Source organism: Spermophilus citellus, assembly GCF_964194105.1.
Source record: "Spermophilus citellus genome assembly, chromosome: 3".
NCBI lineage: Eukaryota > Metazoa > Chordata > Mammalia > Rodentia > Sciuridae > Spermophilus > Spermophilus citellus.
This window is the reverse complement of record NC_138184.1, coordinates 113795972-113821699: the sequence shown is the minus strand read 5'-3', so window position 1 is coordinate 113821699 and position 25728 is coordinate 113795972. Positions and strand designations below refer to the sequence as shown.

Here is a 25728-nt window from a genome sequence, read left to right as displayed (position 1 = left end):
GAATCTGATTATCAAGTGACCAGGCACAGCTCTGTGCTCCCTGCCTTCCGGAAGTGGATGTCATCCAAAATACTGGTGAAATAATGGAATCCATCGTAGATGCTGAGAGACGGGTATGTTTGCTCCTACCTAGTACTTAACTAACAACTCCAAAGGTTGCTGATCCCATGGAGAATTGGACTCAAGGATCTCAGCTCACCTGATACACAGACAATCTGCTTACCTGCACATTTACTTCTGGGTCACCTTGGCCACATGGAAACTGTCAAGAACCAGGAGCCAGGGTACAGTTCTTGCTTCCAGGTGGTCAGAGAACGGGGTGTGCGCTGGCAGCAGTTGCCCAAATCTCTGGCACACTGATTTTGTACAAACGGTTCCTGTTTTCTCAGTTCAAAGGGATTTCAAACATGGTGATCTGGGAGCAAGTTAGTGGAGCGCTGTGGGAAGAACCGTGGGCTCGTGGACGAGAGTGGTCCACAGCAAATCCTAGTGTGAAACCGACAATCCCAGGACTTCTCTCTGAGCCTCAGTTTCCTCATCTGTGAAATGACAGCAATCCCAGCTTCTGCCTCCCAGCATTGCTGCATGGAAGAGATTAAACTGTCGGTACAATTTGGTAAATCATGTCTACTATGACTGACTATCAATACAGGAGGAGATGGGTCCCATTCCAGCCTGTTTCTTCATTTATAAACCATGGATTATTGCGAGAGTCCTCCTGGGACATTTTATAAGGTTGTTGGATAGAGTAATAAGGTAATAGAAATAAAAGCACACTTTAAATGGCCAAATGCTGCCTAAATGCAAGGCAGTATTCCATGCATTAGTGCCAGCACGGCAGGGATTATATTGTTGTTAATGTTATTGCCATTATTAATCATCATTACGATGACCGCCATTATTATTACTGCTGCCACCAGAAACAAACACAAATACTGGCCCTTAGATTCCTGCAATATTTCACAATAATCTCTTGGGTTCAGAGTGACTCTATCTGGAAGGGACACTTGGGGTCAAGACTTTTCTCTTGAACTTGAGCAAGTTACACCATCTTTGATCCAGCAGGGAGCAAGACAAGAGCTCCTTTGCATCTGGAAACACAGACTTGAACCAGTAACTGGGTCCAGAGTGGCGAGTACCTAGCAGAGCATATGCCAAACATGGAGTAGAGTTATACCAAGAGGAAGTGCCGAGCCTGGCTTGGTGGCGCACGGCTGTCACCCCAGCAACTCAGGAGGCTGAGGCAGAAGGATCACGAGTTCAAGGCCAGCCTCAGCAACTTAGCGAGGCCCTAAGCAGCTCAGTGAGACCCTGTCTCTAAATAAAATACAGAATAGGGCTGGGGATGGGGCTCAGGGGTTGAGGGCCCCTGAGTTCTACCTCCAGTATCCTCCACCCCACAAAAAGAGTAAGTATGGAGAGCGCTGTTGCACCCAGGCTTGGCCACTCCCCATCAAGAGCTGGACTCTCTCTTTGCCTTTCCTTCAAGCTGGCCCTGTGACTTGTTCTGACTCTCTGAATACAATGTGCAACCCTGAAGCAGGCCCTTAAGTGACCTTCAGCTTTGACCTTGGCTTTCAGAATTCTCCTTTTCAGAATCTAGCTGCCACCCTGGGGAGGCTCCCTGGGGGAGTACGTGGATACAATTTGATAAACTGAAATAATGAAATCCATCGTAGATGCTGAGAGATGCTTGAACAATGAGCAGCTCGGGCTGCGGACACGGCTGAGCACCGTGGACCCTCCCCCTGTGACCCCGTTCAGTCCCACGTGCAGCAGAACAGTCTCCAAGCTGAGCCCCATCATGCCCCAGAATGGTGTGGTGGAAGACAGGGACGATGGCTTTTTTGAACAGCCACATTTTGGGGTGGTTTGTTCCCGAGCAATAGTGAAATGAACGAGTGGACATGGGGGTCCTGCGCGAGGTCCCCAGCACCACTCAGATGGGCGGGGTGGCTCCCTGGAAGAGGCCCGTGGACATTTCTAGAGACTTGGGGGGTCCTGTGGTGAGGAGGCGCACCACCTGTCAGTCACACATCACCCTCCCCCTGTCAGTCACACATCACGCTTTGGAATGCCAGGCAGGTGAGAGGGGAGGAAGCAGAGTTTAAACTCTTGCTCACCTGGTTGGTGGTTTCTTCTCTCCAGGGCTCAGCCTGCCTCCCTGATTTAAGTCAGAATGACAGACCTCCGACTTGGTGCAGGTGCGCGTATCTGTACCAGTGTCTTTTGCAGGAACAGGCTTGCTACATCTGATTGGTGCCCCAAGCACATTTTTAGAGTTAAGCTCTATTACAGATGTCTTTTAATTTACCCAGTAATGTCAGGCCTGCACTAAACCAAGAGCCAGGGATTTTATATATATATATATACACACACACACACACACACATATATATATATATATATGATTTTTTTTTTTGCACAGTCTGATCAGGATTTGCGAGCAGGAGAGGGATGAATTTATTCATCGTTTGCCCGAATTTATATTCTTCTTCCCTCCTCTTCGCTGTTCTGCCTGTGTTCTAGGAACTATGGGAGAGAGAAAGGAAAGACTCTTTCAAGGATCTGGCCGGGTGGCAGGGAGCTAGTCTGTGGCTGTCCTTGGAGGCTCTAAATGCAGCCAGGGTCCAGGGTGGGGGTCACATGACTCCCCTCCCCCACAGCTGCCTTCCTTTGCAGCTGAAGAGAGGCTACACCAGGAGCTACAGGCTGGGAGGCAAGGGACTCAATGGTCGCGGACCGGACCACAGCTTAGCAGGAGGCAAGGAGTATTGAACGGGCTGTGTCCTGCCACAGGGCCTCCTGAGGGACCGCTGTCCCATCTTCAGTGCCCCCTATTTCCATCCATAAACAGCATTTCAGACCCAAACAGGCCCCTCCCTGCCTCTAAATCCTGCTGCAAAGAGCCCTGGACACCTCCTGGCATATCCTGTCAGGCCGCATCCTCCACCACACCTAGGCCATGCCTGGCCCCCACAGGTCCTAAGCTAAGACCCTCTCAGGTCTCAGGCGGACATGCCCCTCACCCTCCAGGATCATTTCCCCTCCACCCATCTAGGCTCTGCTCCCCAGCTCTATTCCCCCCCGAACCCATGCTGTAGACTCCCAATCTTCTCCACCACAGTGAAGTACCATTGCTGTGGCCGAGAGCCCCAGCGCACACTTGTCACCCCAGCAGCTCGGGAGGCTGAGGCAGGAGGACCCCAAGTTCAAAGCCAGCCTCAGCAACGGCGAGGCCCTAAGCAGCTCAGTGAGACCCTGTCTCTAAATAAAATACAGAATAGGGCTGGGGACGGGGCTCAGTGGTGGAGGGCCCCTGGGTTCAATCCCTTGTACCCCCCCCAAATAAATAAAAATCAAAAAATAAAGGCAGAAAGTGAGTCATAGACCAATCTGGATGCACACTGCCATTCTGTAAGAATCAGAAGTCTCTTTGGCCAAACTGAAGATCATCCTATAACATAATGAGCCTGCGCTCTTTAAAAAAAAATATCAAGTCAGAAAGAACAAAGGCCGGGCTGGGGATGTGGCTCAAGCCGTAACGCACTCACCTGGCACGCGCTGGGTTCGATCCTCAGCACCACATAAAATAAAATAAAGATGCTGTGTCCACCAAAAACTGAAAAATAAATATTAAAAAATATTTTCTCTCTCTCTCACCCCTCTCTCTCTCCCCCCCTCTCTCCTCCTCTCTCTCTTAAAAAAAAGAAAAGAAAGAACAAAGGCCAAGGAACGTCCGTCATGGTGTCTCTCTGACCCTCAGTTTCCTCATCTGAAGATTGGCGTGGTTTCCCACAGTACCACGTCCTCAGGTGTTCACGTCTGATACACAGTGGGCATCCTCTGCCCTGGGCCGCGCCTGAGAAATGACTGTTTTTATTACTACTTAGAATAAAGCTACCCCAGGACCTGAAGTCATGAACCGGTTTTGGGGCGAACCTCATTAACTGTCTGTCCGAGATGGCGCATTATGAGAAGCGTGTGCCTGTGGCTTCTGTGAGCTCACCCGCGCGGCGTCTGCGTCGCTGTCTGGGTTTTGCTGGGATGCGTTTCCCCTCGTGCACGAAGACTGAAACGCCAACATCTTGTTGGGACAGTTGGAGTCGGCAGCGCGGCTCTCGGCAGGCCCCAGGTCCTCGGCTGCCTGTCTCCTAGAGCCACGCACTCCCTTTTCCCATTGAAGAGCATCCAGTGGGGTTTGTGTCCCCTGCAAACAAACGTGGGCAGAACCAAACTGGCGGCTTTGTTAGAGACCAACCAGGGCTGGAGGCAGTGGCCCTGGGAACTCAGGGCGCCAGCCTGGTCCCTTGGATTGATCTGCCTCCTATCTGGAAGTCCTCGGTCCGCAGAGGGCAGCAGGGAGGAGAGAGAAAAGGCACGTGCCACCTGGGGTCCTGGCTGAGCCATGGTTAGATGTGACGTTCTTTGGTGACACAGAGAGGTTTTGTTCCTCTCTGACTCTAGCTCCTCCTAAGGACTGGTGCAGTACAGATCATCTTTTTGGGGGGCAGGAAGGGAGGGTAGTGGGAATTGAACTCAGGGGCCTTTGACCACTGAGCCCCACCCCCAGCCCTATTTTGCATTTTCTTTAGAGACAGGGTCTCACTGAGTTCTTTAGGGCCTCACCATTGCAAAGGCTGGCCTTGAACTCACGATCCTCCTGCCTCAGCCTCCTGAGCAGCTGGGATGACAGGCGTGGGCCACCATGCCCAATGAGATCATCTTGGATAAAGAGAAGGTGGGTCTCGAATGAATGAATGAATCTGACCTCCCTCCCAGTCAGCCATCTGGGCCTCCACTTTCTTTCCTGTCATCCCACAGCTGTAACAGACACCTTTGAAGATTCCACCATAGTTAAGTGAGATACTGTAAAGGAGCCTCAGCAGGAGGTCCTAGTGCAGCGCAGGACCGGCTCAGCCTCACCAGGGGCTGCTCTCCTGGGAACTCAGGAGAGAGGAGGCTTCCCCAACACCATCGGTGCCCTGGTGTCAGGGCACAGGGAGGACCAGTCGTCATCCAGGGTTTGTGGCTGATCTGAGATGAACCTTGGTCATAAACCACCAGCCAGTGGGTGACAGATTCGCTCCCCTGGTCCCGCGTCTGCTTGGAGCCTCAACTTTATTAAACTAGACATAAAACACCTCCCGTCGGGAAGCGGAGCGTGGATGTGGTCGTCGTAAAGTCAACGCTTGCTTCAGATCCCACAGAGCATTTCACTGGTGGGGAGGGTAACGAAGTGGTGGGGTCTGTTCCCGATGGCTGTCTGTCCTATGCCCTACGCCGAGGCCGTTCCCCTCTCAGACTCCCGGGAAAGGTCATCTACCCAGAGCTTCGCAGTCTGTCTCCATGGACGACCCCCCTGCGTGTCTGGTACGGCGCTAAGCTCCTGAGGGGACATCTCTCCTTTCCGTCTCACAGCTCCTCAGTGAAAGAGCACAGTTATTTTCCCACACGCTGTTTCCATAAAGCACAGGCGACAAGCCCAAGGCCACGCGGCTCCACCAATAACAAAACTGAGGTTCAGCCTCAGGCCTCTGTGACCTTGAACCCCACGCTCCAGGTTACTGTTGCTGCCACCCACAGACTGGGCACCTGCTGCTAGTGCCATGCACTGGGCTAGGTGTCCGCGACGTGGATGGGAAGAGCTCATGTCCTGTGTCTGCTCTTAGGAAGCAGTTCCGCATGCTGATTAAGAACTGTGGCCCTCGGCAGCTACTCAGTCAACAGGCTGCACTTACTGAGCTACCATTATCTGGGATGTGGAGTAGTGACCAGTGTGGGCTCAGAGAGGGGGGACCTCAGAGTCCAGTAAGGGAAAATGACTTTAGAATATGTGCCTCTCTCGGGTAGTGAGTAATGACGATTATAATGCATCTCTTTCTTTTCTTTTTTTGGCCACTGAGCCCCATCCCCAGCCCTACTTTGTGTTTTATTTAGAGACAGGGTCTCACTGAGTTGCTTAGGGCCTCACTTTTGCTGAGGCTGGCTCTGAACTGGCGATCCTCCTGCCTCAGCCTCCCGAGCCCCTGGGGTGACAGGTGTGCACCACTGTGCCCGGCTGTAACCCATTTCTGTTGTGCAGTCGTGCATGGCATAACCGGGCACGTGACGTGTTCCAGCCTAATCCTGGGCTCTGGGCTCCGGATAACGCCACGTGAGTACACAGTGGTGTTGCAGCCTTTGGAATTTTCTGGAATAAATACGTGGAGGACAGGATCTATTGCTGAATTCGTGACGATGACGGTGATGACTCATAATTATCTAGGGCGTAAGTTCTGGGGGTAATTGAGACCCGACCCCTGGTCTTAGGAGTTTTCAGGGTTCACCTGGAGAGGCTTCCCTCCCGTCCTGTGTTGAGGCCCATTTGTCATCTTCATCTTGCTCTTGAGGAAACGGAGGTCTAGCGGAGTTCAGGAACCTGCTGAAGCCTACCCATGTGGGTTAAGGAGAGAGGCGGAAGGTTTTCTTTAAAAGCAACAATGAGCACCCCAAGAAACAGAAAATGAAAACAAAGCTCAGTTTTTAACCCCAGTTGAAGTAGTGGTATGCAAATTAGCCCCAGCACATCATTTTTTATTTATGCCATAAATTAGGCAAATTTCCCTTCCCAAAGCCCTGGAAAATGAGGCTTGATTCCACATATTTTGCATTAATTTCCAAGGCAGTTGGCCCCAAATTAGCTTTACAACTTGGTAGACCTGCTTTCAAAGGGGGCATAGAAAGCAGAGGGCTGATCCGAAGTCTTTAGGGAATGAGATGTGGGAAGACGGTTGTCTTTCTCTCTCTGCAAATTGATTTGCTGTTGAGTGCTGCACTTCCACCTCCAGGGTTGTCACGTACAGCCGCATAGGTTGTGCACTGCTTAATTCCATTGCGGGGGCCAGGAGAGGGCTCCATTCACAGATGCTGTAGACCTAATAGGTCCCCTGCAGCCCTGCAGGGAGGTGGCCATATGCATCACACTCTCTCTGTGCATCTTGCTGAATGAGGCATGGGAAGTGCGAGATTCTGTCTTGGCAAATAAGAACCGAGGCTTGAGGAGATTAAGTGACTTCCGCCAGCATTACACAACCCAGGGTGGCAGAGCTGGGATCCGTGCCCAGGCCCACTCTAATGCAGTGTCCACCACGCTCAGAAAGTCCACTCCCAGAACATTCTTCTGGGCTGGCACCTCCTCCCCGTTCCCATAACGAGACAGCTCTGGGGAAATGTGCACTCAGGCCACCCACAGGGCTCCTCCAAGGTGACCCCACGCCTCCACGCCTGCTCCTGAAGGCTTGCCGCTCCAGAGGGTCCTGGGAGGGACAGTCCTGAAGCTCCTCTCCACTGTGAATCAGAGTGGGTCTCCTTGAAGTGCCCCCAGGCAGGAGAGTGGGTGCATCCCTCCTTGCCCTGTGCCACCAGGAGCGTTGTGAAGGTCATGCGATTTCTGCAAGTGCTTTTGCCTCCTCGGCCGAACACTTTGGGTCTCGGCTGACGACTGCGGGCTGTTCACTTATTCACTAAAACAACCGAGAACAGGGAGCTACGAGAGCCAGCCCCAAGGCCCAAGGACCTTGTTGTCCGGAGGGGAGGGAGCCCCACAGTAGACAGCCCCAGGCCCCCCAAGGATTTTTGGGCTTCGGTGAAGCCAAGGCCTGGGGAAGGAGCCCGTGGGCCTCCCCCGCCACCTCTGAGCCCAGAGGAGGGCAGCCAGGGGCCAGCGGAGCCAGTGCGGGATAAGTCCCCCCGGACAGTGGTCCACCCAGGGCAGGCACCTGTTCTCTGGTGTGTTTGCCACCCAGCCAAGGTGGCTGGCTCCCGGGTGAGCCACCGACCACCCGTCTACTTCCTGGTGGCAGGGAGTGAGCGGGACAGGCCACGTTCCTCTTTGCCACCTGAGGTGGGAAGGACAGAGAGGCTGAGTGTGAGAAGATACGCGTGCACCGCCATGACCTCGAACAGCAGCACCCCATAGAACTTTCTGGAAAGATGGAAACCTGCGTTCACTCTGCATCGTCCAGGGTGGCAGCTGCCATCCATGCTTGGCTATCGGGTGCCAACGTGACTGAGGAACTCAAATTAGATGTTAGCTGATTTACGTGGCCCCAGGTGGCTAGTGGGTACTGTGTCACACGGTGCGTGTGCGGAGTTAAAACTAGAGAAGTCATAATGTCCTGGGGAAGCGAGCTGAGGAGGGTGGTGAGCAGCAGGTGGGGGAGAGAAGGGCCAGAGGGAGGGGTGCACAGAGAATCAGGGGTCATGAAGGGGAGGGACGGACACAGAAGCGGGTCCCTGGGACACGCTGGGCTTAATGTCTTCAGAATCCCGACAGCCAATGACCGTATTCTTGGCTGCCCAGTCCCTGTTCTCTCTTGTCTCCTTGGGCTCCTATAACAAGAAAGCACTCACTGGGTGACTTCTAAGCATGAGATACCCCTTCTTACCCATCTAGAGATGGCCAGCCCACGGGCACAGCGCTGGCACACTCAGCGTCTACCAGGGACACACAGGGCAACTTTTTGCTGTAACCCCCCCCCCGTGCAGCAGGGGGCGAGGGGGCTCCCTTTGACATCTTTCCTAAGGCCACAACCCCGAAGCCCCACCTCCTGCCATGGTCACTGGGATTGTGGGCAAGGCATGGCCCACAGCACTGGAAAACTGGCAAATCCTATTAAAACATGGTGTCTCCTCTTTTGGAAGCCAGTGCCCATCTGAGGACACGAGGTTCAGCTCAGAGAAGTGACAACGATTCACCATCACAGTCGTCCCCACTAACGGCCACCCCAGCGCATCAGGGTTAAGTGACTTGGCCAAGGTCTGAGAACCAATTTCTCCTGGTCACTGCGACTGGCTTCACACCGTCCTTGGGCTGAACCCAGCTGGGCTCTGTGTCCTGGGCAGTGCCCCTCGGGCACTCAGACTCATGTGTGACGTTCAACTTTGGCACAGGGCCATGGCTGAACCAGGGTTGGGTGAGACAGAGAAGGAAACGGTCACTGAGAGGCCCCGTCTCCCAGCCCCTTCCCCCTGTGGCCATCCTAAGCTCCGACCCGCGGGTTCGACTGTACCCATCGCCTGATTCTAAGCCAGCCCCACGGTCCCTGGCGTCCAGCCTCTCGCCCAAGATGGCCGTGACCACGGTGAGGGCAGGGTGCACCTGGCCCCGGGCCTGCCTCCCCAGCCTCCTCGGTCTCCTCTCGCCTGCTTGACTCGGGCCATCTGCTTGCATGGCACCGTTTCCAGGTGCCCTCGAGTCAGGTGCCAGCTCAGCACGCGGGGTGCCAGGCCTGGCTCTGGCTCCCGCTCAGCCTGTTTCATGCAGTCACTCGGCCACGGCTCAGGGACGCAAGTATCCACCACGGGTGACGGAGGCCAGAGGCCTGCCGAGGACAGCGGCTGGCTGGAGTTTCCTGGCCACGTCCCCAGATCTCAGAACAGGCACTGGGGAGAGCAAGGACACCGTGCTTCCTAAAGTCACCTTAGATGGGGGTCAGGAGACGGGAAGGAGGGGCCAAGCCCCGGCCCTGACCCCCGGGCGCAGCGGGACTTGGAGAAAGCTCTTCCCTTGTCTCTGTGTCTCCTTCCTTAATAAGATGAAATGTCAGGGAGAGGACAGAGCCAGGCCGGGGTCCCCAGGAAGGGGACCGGATGGAGATGACAGACAGCAGGAAGGAAGGAGCTGACTATGCCAGCCCCTCCGCCAAGGCACATCCTGCAGGAGGGGCCTGAGCGTAGCCCATCGCCTCTCCGCATAGTCCAAGTCCCAGCTCAAGGTGACACAGTGACTTACCCAAGGACACTCAGAAGCGTCAGACTTTAGCTCACGTTGTTTTGACTCTAAAGTCTGTGTTTCTGACTCGGTTTGCTCTCTGCACCCAGTTGTTTTAGGGGAGGGTACCTGGGATTGAACTCAGGGGCCCTCGACCACTGAGCCCCATCCCCAGCCCTGTTCTGTGTTTTATTTAGAGACAGGGTCTCACTGAGCTGCTTAGGGCCTCACGATTGCTGAGGCTGGCTTTGAACTCTCGATCCTCCTGCCTCAGCCTCCCGAGCTGCTGGGAGGACAGGCGGGGGCCACCGCGCCCGGCTTCATGCCCAGTTTTCAGCTGGGCATTTGCTTTCTTTGATGTTGCCCCCCAAACAAAGAGAAGGCAGGTCCTAAAACAACCTGTGCTGTGTCTGAAATGTCTAGTTTGAAATGAATTGAGCCCCGGGGTGAAAAACTGCACCCAATATCGCCCTGGGAAAGAAAGATGGCTTCAGAGAAGACCCGGGGACAGGCTGTCCTGTGGGTCCCTTTGTGCCAAGGCGTATTTTTCTGCTCCCTTTGTGAAGTGCGTTTCCCTCCCCTCCGTCCTTTACTTCGCCCCCCTCCCCCTTTTCTTATGAGCTCCTCGGTGACTCCACATCTATTACCTCATTGATTTCCCGTGCAGTCACCCTACAAGGTAGGACCCTCTATTAGTCTCTTTTCAGTGAAAATCGAGGCTTAGCGGGAGACTGCCTCAGACCACACCAACGTAGGAAAAAGAGTTGGGAATTAAATTCAGGCCTTGGGACTCCAGCCCTACCTCCCCACAAGGAAGATTAAGATGAAAGGCAGTGGAACCCAGTGAGGTCCGGGCTCGGGGAGATACGGATGAGTGAGATTCACGTGGGACTCCCTAAGAGTTCATTGTCCAGGAGCAAGGAGGCGTGTAAACTGGTCATCTATCAGTCACCCCAGAACAGGGAGAAAGGGTGGGGGGACCAGAGAGGAAATCACTGGTCTAGGATCATAGAGGCCAGAGAGGTCTTCAAGAAGGAGAGAATTCAGAACTGGGTTTTGCAGGGTGGATAGGAGTTCGCCTGGTGACTAATAATAGCAATAATGGCAAATGTTTATAGGCAAGTGCATGCAAGGAGCTGGTTACATCCACACAGCTGGCTTTTCTTAATAACCTTGGAAGGGACATATGGCCCTTCCACTTGACCCATCAGGCAGGGGAGATGGGCTGTTGTCTGTCTCCACAAGCTGACCCCGGATACCTGATGTCACCACCCAGTGAGAGGACATCTCCCCTCTGGGGGACAGTTGGACGGCCATGCTCTCCAGGCTGGCCTGAGCTTTGCGTTTGGTGGTGTGTTGTTGGGTACCCACCCTCGTCCCCCAGTGTCTATCCGAGCCTGGGCTTGTCAAGCCGGATGCCTCTACACATCGTCCACGAGACCTTGACCAGGTGCCTGGCCCTTTCTTTCTTTGTTTGTTTTTAAATTGGTACCAGAGATGGAACTCGTGGGCACTGACCCCTGAGCCACACCCCAGCCCTAATTTGCATTTTATTTAGAGACAGGGTCTCACTGAGTTGCTCAGGGCCTTGGCATTGCTGAGGCTGGCTTTGAACTCACCATCCTCCTGCCTCAGCCTCCCGAGCTGCTGGGAGGACAGGCGTGTGCCGCTGTGCCTGGCTGGTGCCTGTCCCTTTCTAAGCCTCAGCCCCTTGCTCTGTAATATCAGGTCACCCTGTGTTGGAGCTGGATGTGGAACCAAACAGTGACTGCAGGAGCAGCACACAGAGTCCCCTGGCACAGTGAGTCCAGGACAAATGGCAAGCCGTGGTGTGACTTGCTGTCACTCTCTTATGGAATGGGGTGGCGGAGGAGGCCTCTTCAGCTGTCCACACCAGCACCCACCTCCCCGAGTCTCCATTCCCTGGTGAACACAAAGCCCCTTATTTCCCGGGTCCCATCCTCCTCCCGCCACAGGACAGCTCTGTGAATACGATAGTGATTTTTGTGACCCATTTTATGGATGGAAATATTGAGGTTCCCAGGTAGGAAATGGTTGAGCTTAGGTCCCGAAGGCAGAGGCCCAGAGAAATCAGTCTTACACAGTGTCCACTCTGCATTTATGTTCGGGGGACCTGGCGGCACGAGAGATGACCAATAGCCAGAGCTGCCGCGTGGAGCAAGGAACCAGATGGACAACTCCGGATCTTTCCGGAAGCCTTGGGGTAATCCTAGTTGATTCCAGTCTCCATTTTACCGGTCTCTGGTGAGCCGGGTGCTGACCCCACCCTGGTGGCTGCTCGCGCATGGCCTGAAGGTGGCTTTTCCTAACATTCCAGAAGTAAGAGCAGGCTCCCGCGTGGAAGCTTCTGGAGCTCACAGGCTCTGCGGTCAGCCCACCTGGACTCCAACTGACCTGGCCACTCCCTAGCAGACTCCCGGGGGCACACAAAGCGGCTTTCTCTGAGCTCTGGTTTCCTCATCTACAAGCTGGAGGGCGATTATGAAGATGAGATAAAATAACCAGCGTAAGCGCCTGACATCTATTAAGTACTCATTAGCTGTGATAATTATGGATTAATTGCCTACAAATAAAATGGCCACCTGTATCACTTTGTGGCTCACTTCAATTGGACCTGCTTTACTCCGGGGCTTGCTTTACACCAGGAACTCTGTTCGACTTGGGGACACATTCGACCTGCATCTGACAAATATTTATATGCCCTTCCCCCACACCAGCCAAACCTGTGCGCGCGCTTGGAGGGTGCGGGATATAAAAGGCGCTGGGGGACCTGGTGTCGAGAGTTGTGTGTGTGTAAGGCACGGGGCAGGATGCTCTACAACACACATTTATGTATAGACACACATATAAATAGTGAGATGGTTACTATGGTGAATCAAGTTAACATATGCATCTCTCCTGTAGTTATTCATTCCCCCACCCCCATGGCAAGAGCAATTATAATCTCACTTAGCAAAAATCTTGAATATAACATATATACTCGGTGTTAAAGGATTCTGGTGCAGGACAGGGTTTGCTGCCACACTTCCTGGCCTGCTGGATGCCATGCTGCACCTCTCTGTGCCTCAATTTCCCTGATCCTTACAAATGGGATAATAACTGCGTCTCCCTGGTGGGGCTGTTGGAAGGGTTCTCTGCATGATCTATATAAACACTTATCACAATGCTTAGGACAAAGCCAGGTGTAGTGGCGCAGGCCTGTCAGCCCAGTGGCTCCGGAGGCTGAGGCAGGAGGATTGTGAGTTCGAGGCCAGCCTCAGCAACATGGTGAGGGCACAAGCAACTTAGCAAGACCCTGTCTTAAAATTTAAAAAAATTAAAAAATGGGCCGGGGATGTGGCTTAGGGGTAAAGTACCCTTGGGTTCCATCCCTGGTACCAAAAGAAAAACAAAAACGAAAAACTTTGAACAACAACAAAAAATCAACACTCAATAAATGCTGTTTGCATTTCTTGACTGCCGCCCCCCCTCCCTGGTGCAGGTCACGGTGCCCGTGAGTCCACCGACCTCCTTCCAATGCACCACCCTTTCCCTGCCCTGGAAGCCCTCAGGTTCCTGCTCTGCTCCCTGTTGTCACCACCACAGAAGGGCCGTGCCTGTGCCTGGGGATCTACAGTCACCAGAGGATCATGCAGATACGCAGATCCAGGAAGCCTGTGTGCCCAGGGCTCGCTCCTCGGCTGCTGCCCTCCCTCCTTGAGAACCCAGTCGTCACAGTCTCTAGTGGACACGGCACACAGAGCCTGGCGGTCCTTTGTTCCCTTCTCAAGCAGGGAGCCTGGGAGGCGGAGGGAGAGCAGGGAGGAGGGGCGGCTCCAGGGTCTTTTTTGAGGGTGAGCATGTGCACCCGCCTCCACTTCCCTCCCACTCACTCCCAGTCCCTCTCTCCAGCTCCAGCATGGAGCCTTGTCAGGATTTTTTCACTCCCCTCTTGTAGAAATCTCCTCTGGCTTGGTGGTTACTGTCACATCTTTTCAAGGCCAGCTTAAATGCTACCTGCTCCAGGAAGGATGTTGGCCATCCCTGGTGAGAAGTTGACTCTCACTGTGGGGGGCGGTAGCTCCCCAGGGTCCCTCTACCAAAGCACTTGGCATGGACCCTGGTGGGCGGCTTTCACCTGCAGATCTCTCTTTCAGGGCTGCACTTCCTGGGAGGGGGACCTCAGAATGTGACATAGGGTCTCCTACATGCATGGTGCTATGGAGTGAACGTCTGTGTCCCCCCAAAACCCCATATGATGAAGCCCGGAGCAATGATGTGTTTGCAAGTATTTAGGTTTAGATGAGGTCCCGAGGGTCCCGTGTCCACAGCGGGATTAGTGCCCTTATGAGGCGAGATCAGAGCTAGGGCTGGGGCTGAAGCTCAGCGGTAGAGCACGTGCCTGGAACATGTGAGGCCCTGGGTTCGAATCTTAGCATCACATAAAAAAATAATAAAGGTTTTGTGTCCATCTACAACTAAAATTTTTTTTTTAAAAAAAGAATGGAGATCAGAGCTCTCCTCTCTCTCCTGGTCATTCAGCTAGAATGTGCACATCTGCAAACCAGGAAGGGAGCCCTCCCCTTGATCTTGGACTTTCCAGCTCCCAGAAATGTGAGAAATAAAATGCTGCCGTTGACGCCATCCAGGCGAAGGTATTTTTGTTACAGCAGCCTGCGAGGACTGAGGCGTGTAGGAAGTGCTCAGCAAATGTGCATGAGTGAGTGAAAAAATAGCTTTTCTCGGGAGATTCTCTTCTTATGTTCTTTTCCCAACAATTCACCTGCCGCCCTGCATCTCTGGTCCTATGAACTCTGATTTCCTGACAATGATCTGGAAGCTCAAAGCAACACACTCTGAGCGTTTGGAACAGAAGGGCATTTGCACCAGGAACAGCAAACTTCTCACCTGCTAAATGCAGCAACTGGAGCTACTCACTACCCCTTCTTCTGCTTCTTCTACTTTGGCCTCCATTATCCCAATCTTTATGCCAACATCTGCTTCCCACCAACCTCAGGGGTTGCTTCCTTGGTGCCTACTCATCAGAGCAGTTTGCCCTTTGGAAAGCAGGAAAGCATTGCTTATGCACCTAACGTGTATCAGGTGCATTCACATGAGTTATGTAATCTGTATAACCATCCCTGGGCCTGGAACCATCAGCTCCTCTTCTCCTCCCTCCATTCACAGATGATGGGATGGAGACTCAGAGAAGATGGTCCCCTGAAGGTCACCCATTCCCAAGCACCGAAGCTGGGCTCTGGACCCATTGCTCCAATTTCAAAGCCACATTTTTTTTCTAAAAACCAAATTCCTGTGCCCAGCTCATGTGAACTCTCCAGAATGCCTTGCCATGGTCTGTTTGGTGTTTGGCAATTCGGCTCCACGAAGGGAACTAGGAGCTGGAGACAAGGGGGTGGCACAGCCCTGCATTCTACCGACGCCCTCCTGGGAACACTCTGGTGCTTGCTTTTTACTTTTCCTTCCTCTTTTTCGTTGCACATGTCAAGCCATCAGCGATTTCTCTCCCTGAGAAATAAGAAGCAAGTGTAGTAAGCAGACAGAGGGAGGCGGCAAGGCCACCCTTCGTCTGGAAAGAGCGGCATTCTGCTGACTCTGGCACTGCCCACACCTGGCGGCTGCTCGGGTCAGGATTTGTCTCCCTGCTCCTCTCAGTCACTAACCATAGCTTCGAGCGCCCCTAGTGGAGATCTGCGGTATGGGCGGACTGCAGAAATTGTGGACCAAAGAGGAGAGCTGCAAATCCAGCTCGTTGGAACAGCTTGCAGGAACAGACTCGTGAGCAAAAAGCAGAAAACAAGCCACTCTGATCAGGAAACATTCTTTTGCCTTGGAAGGACAAGGAAATGAATGGAACGTTAATTTCCTAATGCCCCAGAGAGCCACGTGAACACGAGAAGAATCCCTAGAGCTTGGTTTAGGCGGTACCTGGCCGGGGGGAGGGGCCCAAACTCCACGTCAAGAACGTGAACCATAATGAAAATAGTCTTTAAGTGAATCTCACAACAATGCCCATCAGAGACCGGGGGAAGCAGCAAATTCGAGTCTTATGGAGCAATATTGAATTTGCCTTATTAATTCAAGGGGAAAAAAGAAGAAAAGAAATTACACTGGAGCTCTGCAATCTTAGCACGTAGTTACAATTATTCCCCATGTGCAAATCTCAGACAATAAGGAGCCTCTTCAAAAACAAGTTATACTTTATACTTATTCATGCCTTACAGCAAAATGGCCCAGAGAATCACGTGCCCTGCATGAGAATGTAGCAACAAGTTCCTTTCAAGTACTTACAAATCCCCCTCCCTCCAGCACATACAGAGGGACCAGTCTGCAACTCTGGATGAGGCCACCGTCCTCCCTCTGACATTAGTGGCCCTTCCTTAGGCTCTAGGTTAAAAATAGAATTTATGGCAGAAGGTCAATTTTCTCCAAATGTACCATCAGGATTGGTGATGCTCATTGGCTACCCTCGGGCCCTCTTCATGACTCAGAGATTCAGAGTCCGAGTCACACGGTTATTAATGAGCCTTCTGAAGTCGTCCGTCAGTTGACTTTAATTTGGTGGTGACCCAAAGTTAATTAAATATATATACTGGCTAGCCATTGTGCGGAGCAGTCAGAAACAGGAGTGTGGAATATCTTAAGATCTAAAGCACACACAGGCACCCAGACTCCTACACACACACACACACACACACACACACACATACATGCACACACACACACACACATGCACACGCACTAAAGGAAATAGCACATGTTAGAAGCCTGGTCTTGTATAACAGTTTCATCTGTGCCATTCAGACAGTTTTCCTGGGAGGTCGTGTGTTGGAGAATAGAGACCCCAGGGGTCAACTCACTTTAGAAAACCCATCAAGCTGCTGGGTAGCTCTGGTGTGTGTGTGTGTGTGTGTGTGTATTAGTCGCCACACAGATTCAAAAGGGCCACGGAGGACGGTGATCTGGACCTCATTCAAGGCCACCAAGCTATTGTTGGATGGAGACAGCTAATTAAGAAAGGGCTTGCTGTGGTGGATGGGATTTATTTCAACCCAATCTCTTCCCCCCATCTCTCCCAGGGGGACTGTGTGGCTCTGTGCACACTGTAAAAATCTCATTGCCTCCTAAAGGGGGCTTCCTCATGATATGCTTTGTTAAGCAAAAGGTAATGAATTATTTCCTTTGCTCTGCACCGGGGCGGGGGGGGGGGGCTCCACATTTAAAGAGAAGCGTTGGGAGAGAGAATGCCTGATTTCTGCTGAGGAGGGCACTCCAGGCCACAGGAGGAGGAAGAGTTTTAAGGGAGAGGAACCCAGAGTTGGGGCCCAGGGAGCTGAGAGGCCTTCGGTGCTGAAACCGGGTGTACGCACAGGGTGGAGGGGAGAAGGGGCAGAACTCCTCGGGAGAGCTCGCTCTGCCTGTCCCCTTGACTCCAGGTCAAGACCATGCAAATAAGACTGGGCTCCAGCTAGGCAGGGGTGCGCTCTCCTGCGGTCTCAGCCTGGCCACACTGCAGCTGCATGCCTGTCTTTTTTTTTCCTCTCCCCACGTGAGGACTGACTGAGTTTCTGGGAACTGGAGTTAGACCTTCCAGCAGGCAGGCCAAATGGACCGACGGTGCCGCCCCCACCTCCCCCAAACTCAGGTGTCTTAGTGTCCAGGGTAAATCTCCGCAGCCCTGGGGTTAACTTTGGGGTGAGTTAGGCGGCTCATTCTTCTCTCCATCCCAATCCATCCCAACCCCCACACCACAACTTTTCCTGGGGGACTTCGGCAGAGTGGAGAGAGGGTGCCGGCTCCAGTTCTGGGCAGGAGGGGCTGCCAACCCGCCAAACTTGGACCCCTCTTCCCACCCAGCGAGCACGTGGCGGGTGAAACTAGCAAACCCCTCCCCCCTGCAACAGTGATCAGAGATGCCAGGCTTTCAGAGAAGAGACAGAGGGAGTCCACTCAGGTCCCCGCGCCCCCCCCACCCAGCCACCTAACATCCTTTCTCACTCCGTGGCCAAGTTCTGGGGCCCCTGAGCCCCTTCCTCTGACCTCTGACAAGAACCACACCCAAGTCCTGATTCCTGCCCAGGCTAGGATCTGCCCAGGAGCAGCCCCTCCGGGCAGCCCGAGCCACGGGAGGCCACGGTGTCCCAGACGTGCTGACTGTTGGAGTCTAGACCTCAGTTGCAGGGCGGGTGGGCTGCACCCCCTCCTGTCCTCTGTCCAGAGGGAATTATCTGGCACCCAGCCCCGGGTGCGGTTGCCGAGGGCTCGGGGCACCTGGGTCTCGGAGGCGACCCCACTCCAAGGGGCTCCTCTGGGGCTGCCCAGGGAGTGAGCCCCGCAGCCGGGGAGACGAAGAGGGAACCCGCAGCCAGCGCAGGGGAGCGCCGAGTCCTTCAGACACCTCCCCGCCTCCACGCTCCCAGCCCGGGCCAAGGGACGTGGCTCCTCGCCGGCGCCGGGCAGCCTCCCCCGCTCCCCAGCCGAGCCGGGCGGCGAGGCAGGAGTCCCCGGGATCGCCGCGACCCCCCGCCGCCCCGCGATCGCGACAACTTTGCCCCCTCCCGGCCCGCCCCTCGGGGCGCTTACCTCCCGCCAGGGCGGCCGCGGGGCTCCCCCGGAGGAGCAGGGCGACGAGCAGCGGGATCGCGCCGAGTCCCGCGGCGGGCGGCCGGGCCGCGGGCATCGTGCTGCGGGGGGCGCGGAGCGGGGCTGCGGGGCGCCGGGAAGGGCCCGCGGCGAGCGGGCAGCGGCGGCGGGCGCCGGGGAGGGGCCGCGGGCCGGGGCAGCCGCCGGAGCCCCCGGGCGGACGCGCAGCCCCGCGATGGCTCTGGCCGAGCTGCGCCGGGCGCGGGCGGCGGGCGAGTGAGGAGGAGCCGGCGAGCGAGCGAGCGAGCGAGCGCCGAGCGGCGCGGGAGGAGGGGGCTGGGGCCGCGGCCGAGCGACGGCGAAGCGGGAGGGGCGCGGCAGCGAGCGAGGGCCGAGGCGCCCGGGTGGCAGCCAGCCCCGCGGCCCCGCAAAGTTTAACGCCAATTTGCCTCGGTCCTGCGCGGGCAGAGCCTCGTCCCCGGCCGGTGCCCAGGCAGCCCTGCCCGGCCAGGAGAGCCCGGGGACGCCCTGACCATTTTGCAGACGGTGACGTGGAGGCCGAGCCTGAGGCTGGCCAGGGCTCTCCGAGGCGCAGCCTTCCACAGAGACCCCACTCCACTTCTCCCCGGGCCCCCTGTGCCCCCGGCCGCCCTCTCCCTTGCCAGGGTCCTGGGGTTTGGAAGTGAGGCCCCGTCGGGGGGAAGTCAGACTCAGTGGCTCTCCAGGGACAGTGCCAGGGCCACAAAATTGGGCACCTAGTGCCCGGCGGTTCTCCACCCCTCTGCAGCCCAGCCAGTCTCTAAACCAAGGTTAGTCCCTGCCCTGATCCAGTGCCATCTCCCCTGGCCGGCTGCAGTGGGGCACTGGGGTGGGCCAGGTCCCCGCAGTCCAGCCCCTTCCCCTGCCTCCCTCTTTCCCCATCTCAACTGGGGCTCCAGGGTCCCCCTCCTTGGTGCCCTTGCCAGGTTCTGATGCTCAAGCAACTTGTCTTTTCTCCACACATAGACGGACAGGAGATAAGAAGCCACTTGGGGAGAGGTATTGGCCGAGGGCCAGTGGGGGACACACTCCAGGCACTGAGTGCCTTACACTGCAGTCTCACCACCCCAGCTGGCCCTGTGAGAGGCCCTGTGCTCCCCCACCCCACCTTGCCTCACCACTACACAGGGCAGCCTGAGCAGGGACGAGGAGCAGGTGGAGGGAAGGTTTGGGGGGGGGCCGGCCTGGAGTGCCCTGGAGAGAAGGGTGGGGGAGGCTGGGAGGGAGGAGGGAGGCCTCCAGCAGACCCTCCACATCCCGTGCCTCCCACTTGCTCATTCACACAAGCTCTCAGGCCACTCACCATAGGCCCAAACCTGTTCTGCCCCTAGGGGACAGAAAGTCCCCTCCCCCACCAAACCCAGTCCCTGACTGCAGGGCGTTTTCATTCCTGGAAGCAAAGCCAGTTGGGATTTACAAAGAGGGAGGTCGAGGCAGGCTGTGCAGAAGGGCTGGGATCTCCTCTGGCACAAGATGGCACATTCCATGGCTCGTCTGTGTCAGGCTGGCAGCTCTGGAAGGAGCGGCCTTGCCTGTCTTGTGGGCCACTATGAACTCAGGGTCTGCATCATTGTACCAGCAGGCAGTGGGCCCAGGGATACTTGTTGAGCAGGGACATAAAGAAGCCAGAAAGATGGAGGAAAAGGGAAAATGAGTGAGGAAGAGCCAGAGGGAGGCCCCTCCACCCCGGGAGACATGGGAACCATGCGAACCATGCAGGACAAGGCTTCTCATCTTGATTTCATGATGATCCTAACAGTGAGCTGTGGTCATCTCCATCCAAACATGGTACCCTGAGGAAGGGGCCCAACCTTGCTGAGGTCACTCAACTCACTCGTCACTCAGGAAGTGACGGATGTGGAGGTTTAAGGCCAGATCTGACTCCCAAGCTGGGGCATCCCTCTCACCTAACAGGCTACTTCCTGGGAACTGGGGGGCTGCCTCTGTGCTGGTGCTGGGTGGCTCTTGCTGGCTCCACAACACCTCTTTGTGACCCCTAGGCCTCCATGTCTGAGGTCCATCGTCATGTTCACTCCTTGTTAAGGACACTGAGCCTCTGGCCGGTGTCTTTTTTTTTTTTTTTTTTAAGTGAGAGTGAGAGAGAGAGAGAGAATTTTTAATATTTATTTTTAGTTCTCGGCGGACACAACATCTTTGTTGGTATGTGGTGCTGAGGATCGAACCCGGGCCGCACGCATGCCAGGCGAGCGCGCTACCGCTTGAGCCACATCCCCAGCCCCCTGGCCGGTGTCTTTATGGACAAAGTGACACCATAAACTAGTAACCCACTGACGGCACGGGCTGGGACCTACTCAGTCCCTCTGCCTGGCACCCAGACCTGGTAGTGTGAAGTTGTGACGTGGAGAACGTGAGCCAATTACCCAGGAGGAATACCAGGATGATTTTTCCTTCTGAAAGAAGAAATAGCACAACAGGGCTAGAATTCTGTGGGGGACAGAGCAGCTGGTGGTGAAATCCTCCCCAGGGCAATCTTCAAACCCATTTTGCAGATGAGGAAACCGTGCTGTAGGAAGACAGAGGGCCTTGTCCACAGCGTGAGTTTGGTTCCCCTGGGTCTTGACCTGCGTCCTCTGGACTGCCACTGGCCCTGTGGCCGAGGCTCCTTCTTCAGAGAGGGTCTCCTGCTGCCCACTGCGGCCTCGGGGAGGATCCCAGCTTCCCTGCGGAGCAGATGATAGGTGGTCACGATTCTGTCCCCCTCTGGTGCTGCCACCTGACAGACCGGCTCTCCTGTGGTTAAAATTAGTCCAGTGGAGACCGGGGGTCGGCTCCAGGCCTCGCAGGTCCCTGCGGGAGGACGAGGGCAAGTACTTAGCCTCACTGCGCCTTATTTTCCTCTTCTGAGAAGGAGGGATAAAAATAACCCTTATCACACAGAGGGACGGACACAAGTGGGTCACACAGGCTGGGGATGAGGGATGCCCTAGCGCTTTCTGCACAGGGTTAGAGAGAACCCCTGGGGCAGAGGAACCAAAGCCTGTGGCCCAGTGTTTGTCACACAGCGGGAACAGCCACCAGCGCTACCACCCTTAGTTCAGAGACGCTAAGGAAATCAGCCCTTTCATTCCGAGGTGTTTGGTGTTAGGAGAGATGACTAGAGACGGGCGTCTGGGGCTGATTCCTCCTCTGTGGACTTGCTGTGTGACCTTAGGTGAATCATCAGTCTCTCTGGGCCTTCATTTCCACCCCTCCCTCCACTCACCCACTACCCCTCGGTCCCTCTCTCCCTGCCTTCCCACTTCCTCCCTTTCTTCCTTCCATGCATCTACTGATCTATTCATCCATCCATCTATTTATCTATGTGCCCTTCTGTCTATCTGTCCATCCATCATCCCTCTCTTCTTCCTTCTACCCATCCACCTATCTGTCCACCCACTCACCCATCCACCCACCCACCTATCCACCAGTCCATCCGTCTACCAATTTCACTGGAGCTTGTGTTGCTTGCTGAGCAGCCCCTCCATGCCAAACTCTGCCCCGGGGTCACGGGTGCATCAGATTCCACCTCTTGCTCCCTAGGGCTGGCCGTCTAGTGAAGTCTGACCACACAAGGACCCAGATCCCTTCCATTATTCATGTCCAATGCCAGTTAGCCTAGCGGTTAAAAGTCTGGGCTTTGAAACCCGGCAGACCTCACCTTGTATGGTTTCTCTCCTAGTCACAGCTGTGTGACCCCGAATGACTGACTTAACCTCTCTGAAACAATTTCAATGAATCCTCCTGTAGGACTGAGTGAGATAATCAGTATCAGCACTTAGGATAATGCACACAGCATCTGGTAAGCTCTCCATCCATCCTTTCACCAAATGTTTCTTGAGCATCTTCCACGTACCAGGCACCAGGGATACAGGAGTGAGCCCACTGCTCCCTGGAGCTGAGCTGGGACGGGTGGGGGATGGGCAGCACCATGTTTAATGAGCAAGACCTCTAAGTTCTGTGACAGGGAAGAACAGGGTGATCTAAGGAACCCCAGGGGACACCTGAGCCGAGGAGTGAAGTGGAAAGAGCCAGATGCGGGCGTGTGCCCAGGGAGAGGCCAGCAGGGAGTCTGCAGTTAGGATGGCCACGGGCTCTCGAGGCCATTTCCCTGTCAACACAGATCACGACCATCCAGGGGCTCATGGCCGTCAGACACCCTGTCCTCAGTGGCTCCTCTTCCCATCCAGCAGGTCTGCGCTGGCCAGACCTAGCCAGGCAGCTCCCCGGGGAACCTGTGGCCACCGAGAAGTGGCTCATCACTGGGTGGGGGTGGGGATGGGGGGAAAATAAATGAGATACAAGAGGACACCTGGAGAGAGGGCGGGGTGGACAGGGAGACCAACACAGAGGCCCAGTACAGTGAAGCAGGCGACACGCCACCCTGGGTCTGGAGGGGTGGACGGGGAGCGCCCACCATCTCATCTTGATCTGGTCTTTGTCACTTGCCAGTCAGCACTGCAGGGAGCTGGGGCGGGGGGTCTCTGGCCAGAGCTGAGAGGGGATGCTCAGCCCCATCCGGGCACCTGTGGGTTCCCTTAGAAATGCCCCTTCTCTCCCTACCGCCCGCCCTGGCCCTTGTGCTGGTAGATTCCCTGGCGGGGTGCAGGGTGGGGGTGCCTTTGTGCTCAAACTGAAAGTTCACAGAATACAAAGAGGGCCCACAGCTTGGAATTGCACGCTCCAGAGACAGGGGGAGGGAGAGCCACTGTGAAGTCCCTGAGGCAGGGACAAACATCCAGGGTCCCACGGGCCCCTCGCCAAGTTCCTGCAATCGCAGCGGGGAGACTGTCCTGACTCAGGGTTCTATGCTTGGGGTTCAGAGGTGAGAAAAAAATCAATTAGACACCGTGTGTATTTATGTGCTCTGTTGGCATTGAAACCAGGGGGGGGACATTTGTCAGACGCTAGAGAGCTGCCCCCGTCAGCACAGATCCGGGGATCTGCAGACCTCTGTCCATCTATGGGCTGCACCTATGCAGGTTTGGGTCCCCCAGGTGCATCTGTGCCCTTTGAGTCCATGAAGTTCATCTGGAGTCCGACAGGCCTGGATGTGACTCCGTGCCCCTTTCTGGCTAAGTAACGTGTAATCCTCGATCTCCTTGTTTGTACAATGTGAATAACATTTGCAACTACTTCAAAGGGTTATTTTGGGGAGAAAAATAAAAAAGGAAGGTGTGTGTTCAGTGCTGACCTGAGCTCCAGGTGGGTAGTGGATAGGTGCTCAATTAACGGGAGCAATTTCAATGTGTCCTATAATTGCAAGTTAAAAAAACAGAACACACCTGCTATGAAAGCTCTTCTCTCCTAGGGTTTATTAAGTATCTTCGTGTATACCCACAGCCAGGAGAAAGTCCAGCTGGGGCTAAAGGGACCGAATAAGTTAAACTTCCAACCCCGTCAGGGACTCAGTCAATCGAACCCATTTTTCATGTGGCTTGCTTCCTGCGGAATTAACCAAGACACCGCTGTTCTGTTCAATTCCAGAAACATTCTTTAGCCCTCGCCTTTCTCTCAGACCTCGCCACTCTCTTCCGTATGGAATACCGAACAGGCCAGGCTGCGTGTGTGGGGTCCCTGCTAATCAACATCCTATTCTTCCTCCCAGCTCCCCAGCCAAAGCCCAGATTCTGTGTCCAGGACAGAAGAGGGAGGGCTAAGAGGACAAATGTCTGTGGACCTCCTGAGGCTCAAAGGGAGAAGCCTCAGACCAAAAAGCACTATGTCTAGGGTTTTCCATGATCCCACACCATTTTCAATCCCCACCCCAAAGGGAGCACTGCCCAGCGTCAGCAGAACAGAAGCCAAGAAATTTCCCCTTAGAGATTCCGGCATGGGCTGAAGTTCAAGAGCCCAATGCACAGCGGGTAGAGGGTAAGAAGTCTAGAGCTTCCCCTGCTGACTCCTGTGTGATTTCTGTAAGCCCCCTTGCCCTCTCTGATCCTTAATTCACCATTTGAAAAAGTGGAGTAATTAGAAAAAACAATCTCCTTAGTTCTGCAATTCAATGTTGGTGTCAGCTTCATGCCTAAGAGACAGGTTCTCTAGAGCAGCCCACGGGGAGTAAAAGGGAACATTTTTATGCAGCTGCTTAGAGTTCACCATTTGCGAATTCACTGAATCCTCACAAACACCTGGAGAGGTTATTATTATAATTATAACCCAAACTCCAAGCCTCGCCTTGGGTCCCTCCAGATCCGGCTTCTCTTTTTGGATTAAATTTTCCCTGTAGCTCCCTTTATGACGCTCCAGCTGCAAATTCTCACTCGGAGACCCTCCAGGACCTCTCTTCTTGTCCTGCCCGGAAAGTGTCCCTCACCCCTGGCACATAAGCAGCCGGCCCCTTCCTAGTACCTCTGTGGTCCACCGGCATGCACACAGGACTCCCTGGGTTTTAAACCTTTCTTAGCACAGAAACCGATCTAAAATTGTCGCTCCTATTTATTTGCGTGCTCGCGGTGTACTCTCTGTGTCTTCCCCGGGTTCCAAGCGCGTGAATCCCAGGACCTTTTGCAGCCGGCTCACAGGCGGGGCTCAGTGAAGCCTCCTTCAATTCTGAGCAAATCCGTGAACGTAGGATGCACTTCGCAGGTGGAATTGGCCCCCTGTCGCTGGTCAGGAAGGGCACGACCCAGGGCTCTCCGGCCCAGGGCTGTGTGACCTCGGGCGGGGGACCCTGGCCACGGGGCCAGACCTCCTGGCAGATCAGGGAACAGGTGATGGTTGCAGCAGGAGATCCTGAACCCGCCGGAGTTCCCAGCTGGGGACGTGATCCAAGTGCCAACCTCTCCGAATGTCTGGGAGCACGTTAAGTCATCTCAGGAAAAGGGGATGTCAGCGGTGCCATCAAAGCCCTGCTGTTCCCCAGCCCGTCACCGCCATCCCCACCTATTAAAATAATAGAATGGAAAACAAACAGCCTCCCGGTACCCTTCAGACAGCCAGCCTGCCGTTTGTTTCTCCTGCCGTTGCCATGGCGCTGATGATCTCGGGGCTGCTTCGGGTTCCTGCATCCTGGAAGGGAGTGGAATGAAATTGCTGGGGGAAATTGTCAGACAAAGGTTTTTCCTTCCTCAGATGTCCCACATCCCTGCGCTCCTTGGCGGCCACACCCTGAAGCCTTATGCAAGGGATCAAGGCTGCCCCTTGACCTACAGCCTTCCATGGCTCCCCAGTACCCCTACGATGAAGGCCACAGGCCTCACCATGGCTGTCAGCAGCCTGTTGGCTTCCTCTCCTGCCACGGGGACCTGTCCCTCCTTCTGCCCCTTCCTCTGGATATCTCAGGCCGTCGTACATCTGCTCCTGGTATTGGGGCACGGGCGACTCCTTTTTCC

The 25728-nt window shown here is 54.9% G+C and overlaps 1 protein-coding gene across 3 annotated transcripts in view; it reads right to left on the bottom strand.

The window, feature by feature from the left end:
- SEZ6L (seizure related 6 homolog like) overlaps nt 1-18498 on the bottom strand; it is a 158284-nt gene extending 139786 nt beyond the window's left edge. For all 3 annotated transcript variants that reach the window (XM_081285090.1, XM_081285091.1, XM_081285092.1), the window contains exon 1: nt 18356-18498. In XM_081285090.1, coding sequence (XP_081141216.1) covers nt 18356-18452 — 97 coding nt within the window. In that variant the 5' untranslated portion in view covers nt 18453-18498. The remainder of the gene's footprint in view (nt 1-18355) is intronic.
- Nucleotides 18499-25728: the final 7230 nt, after the last annotated feature.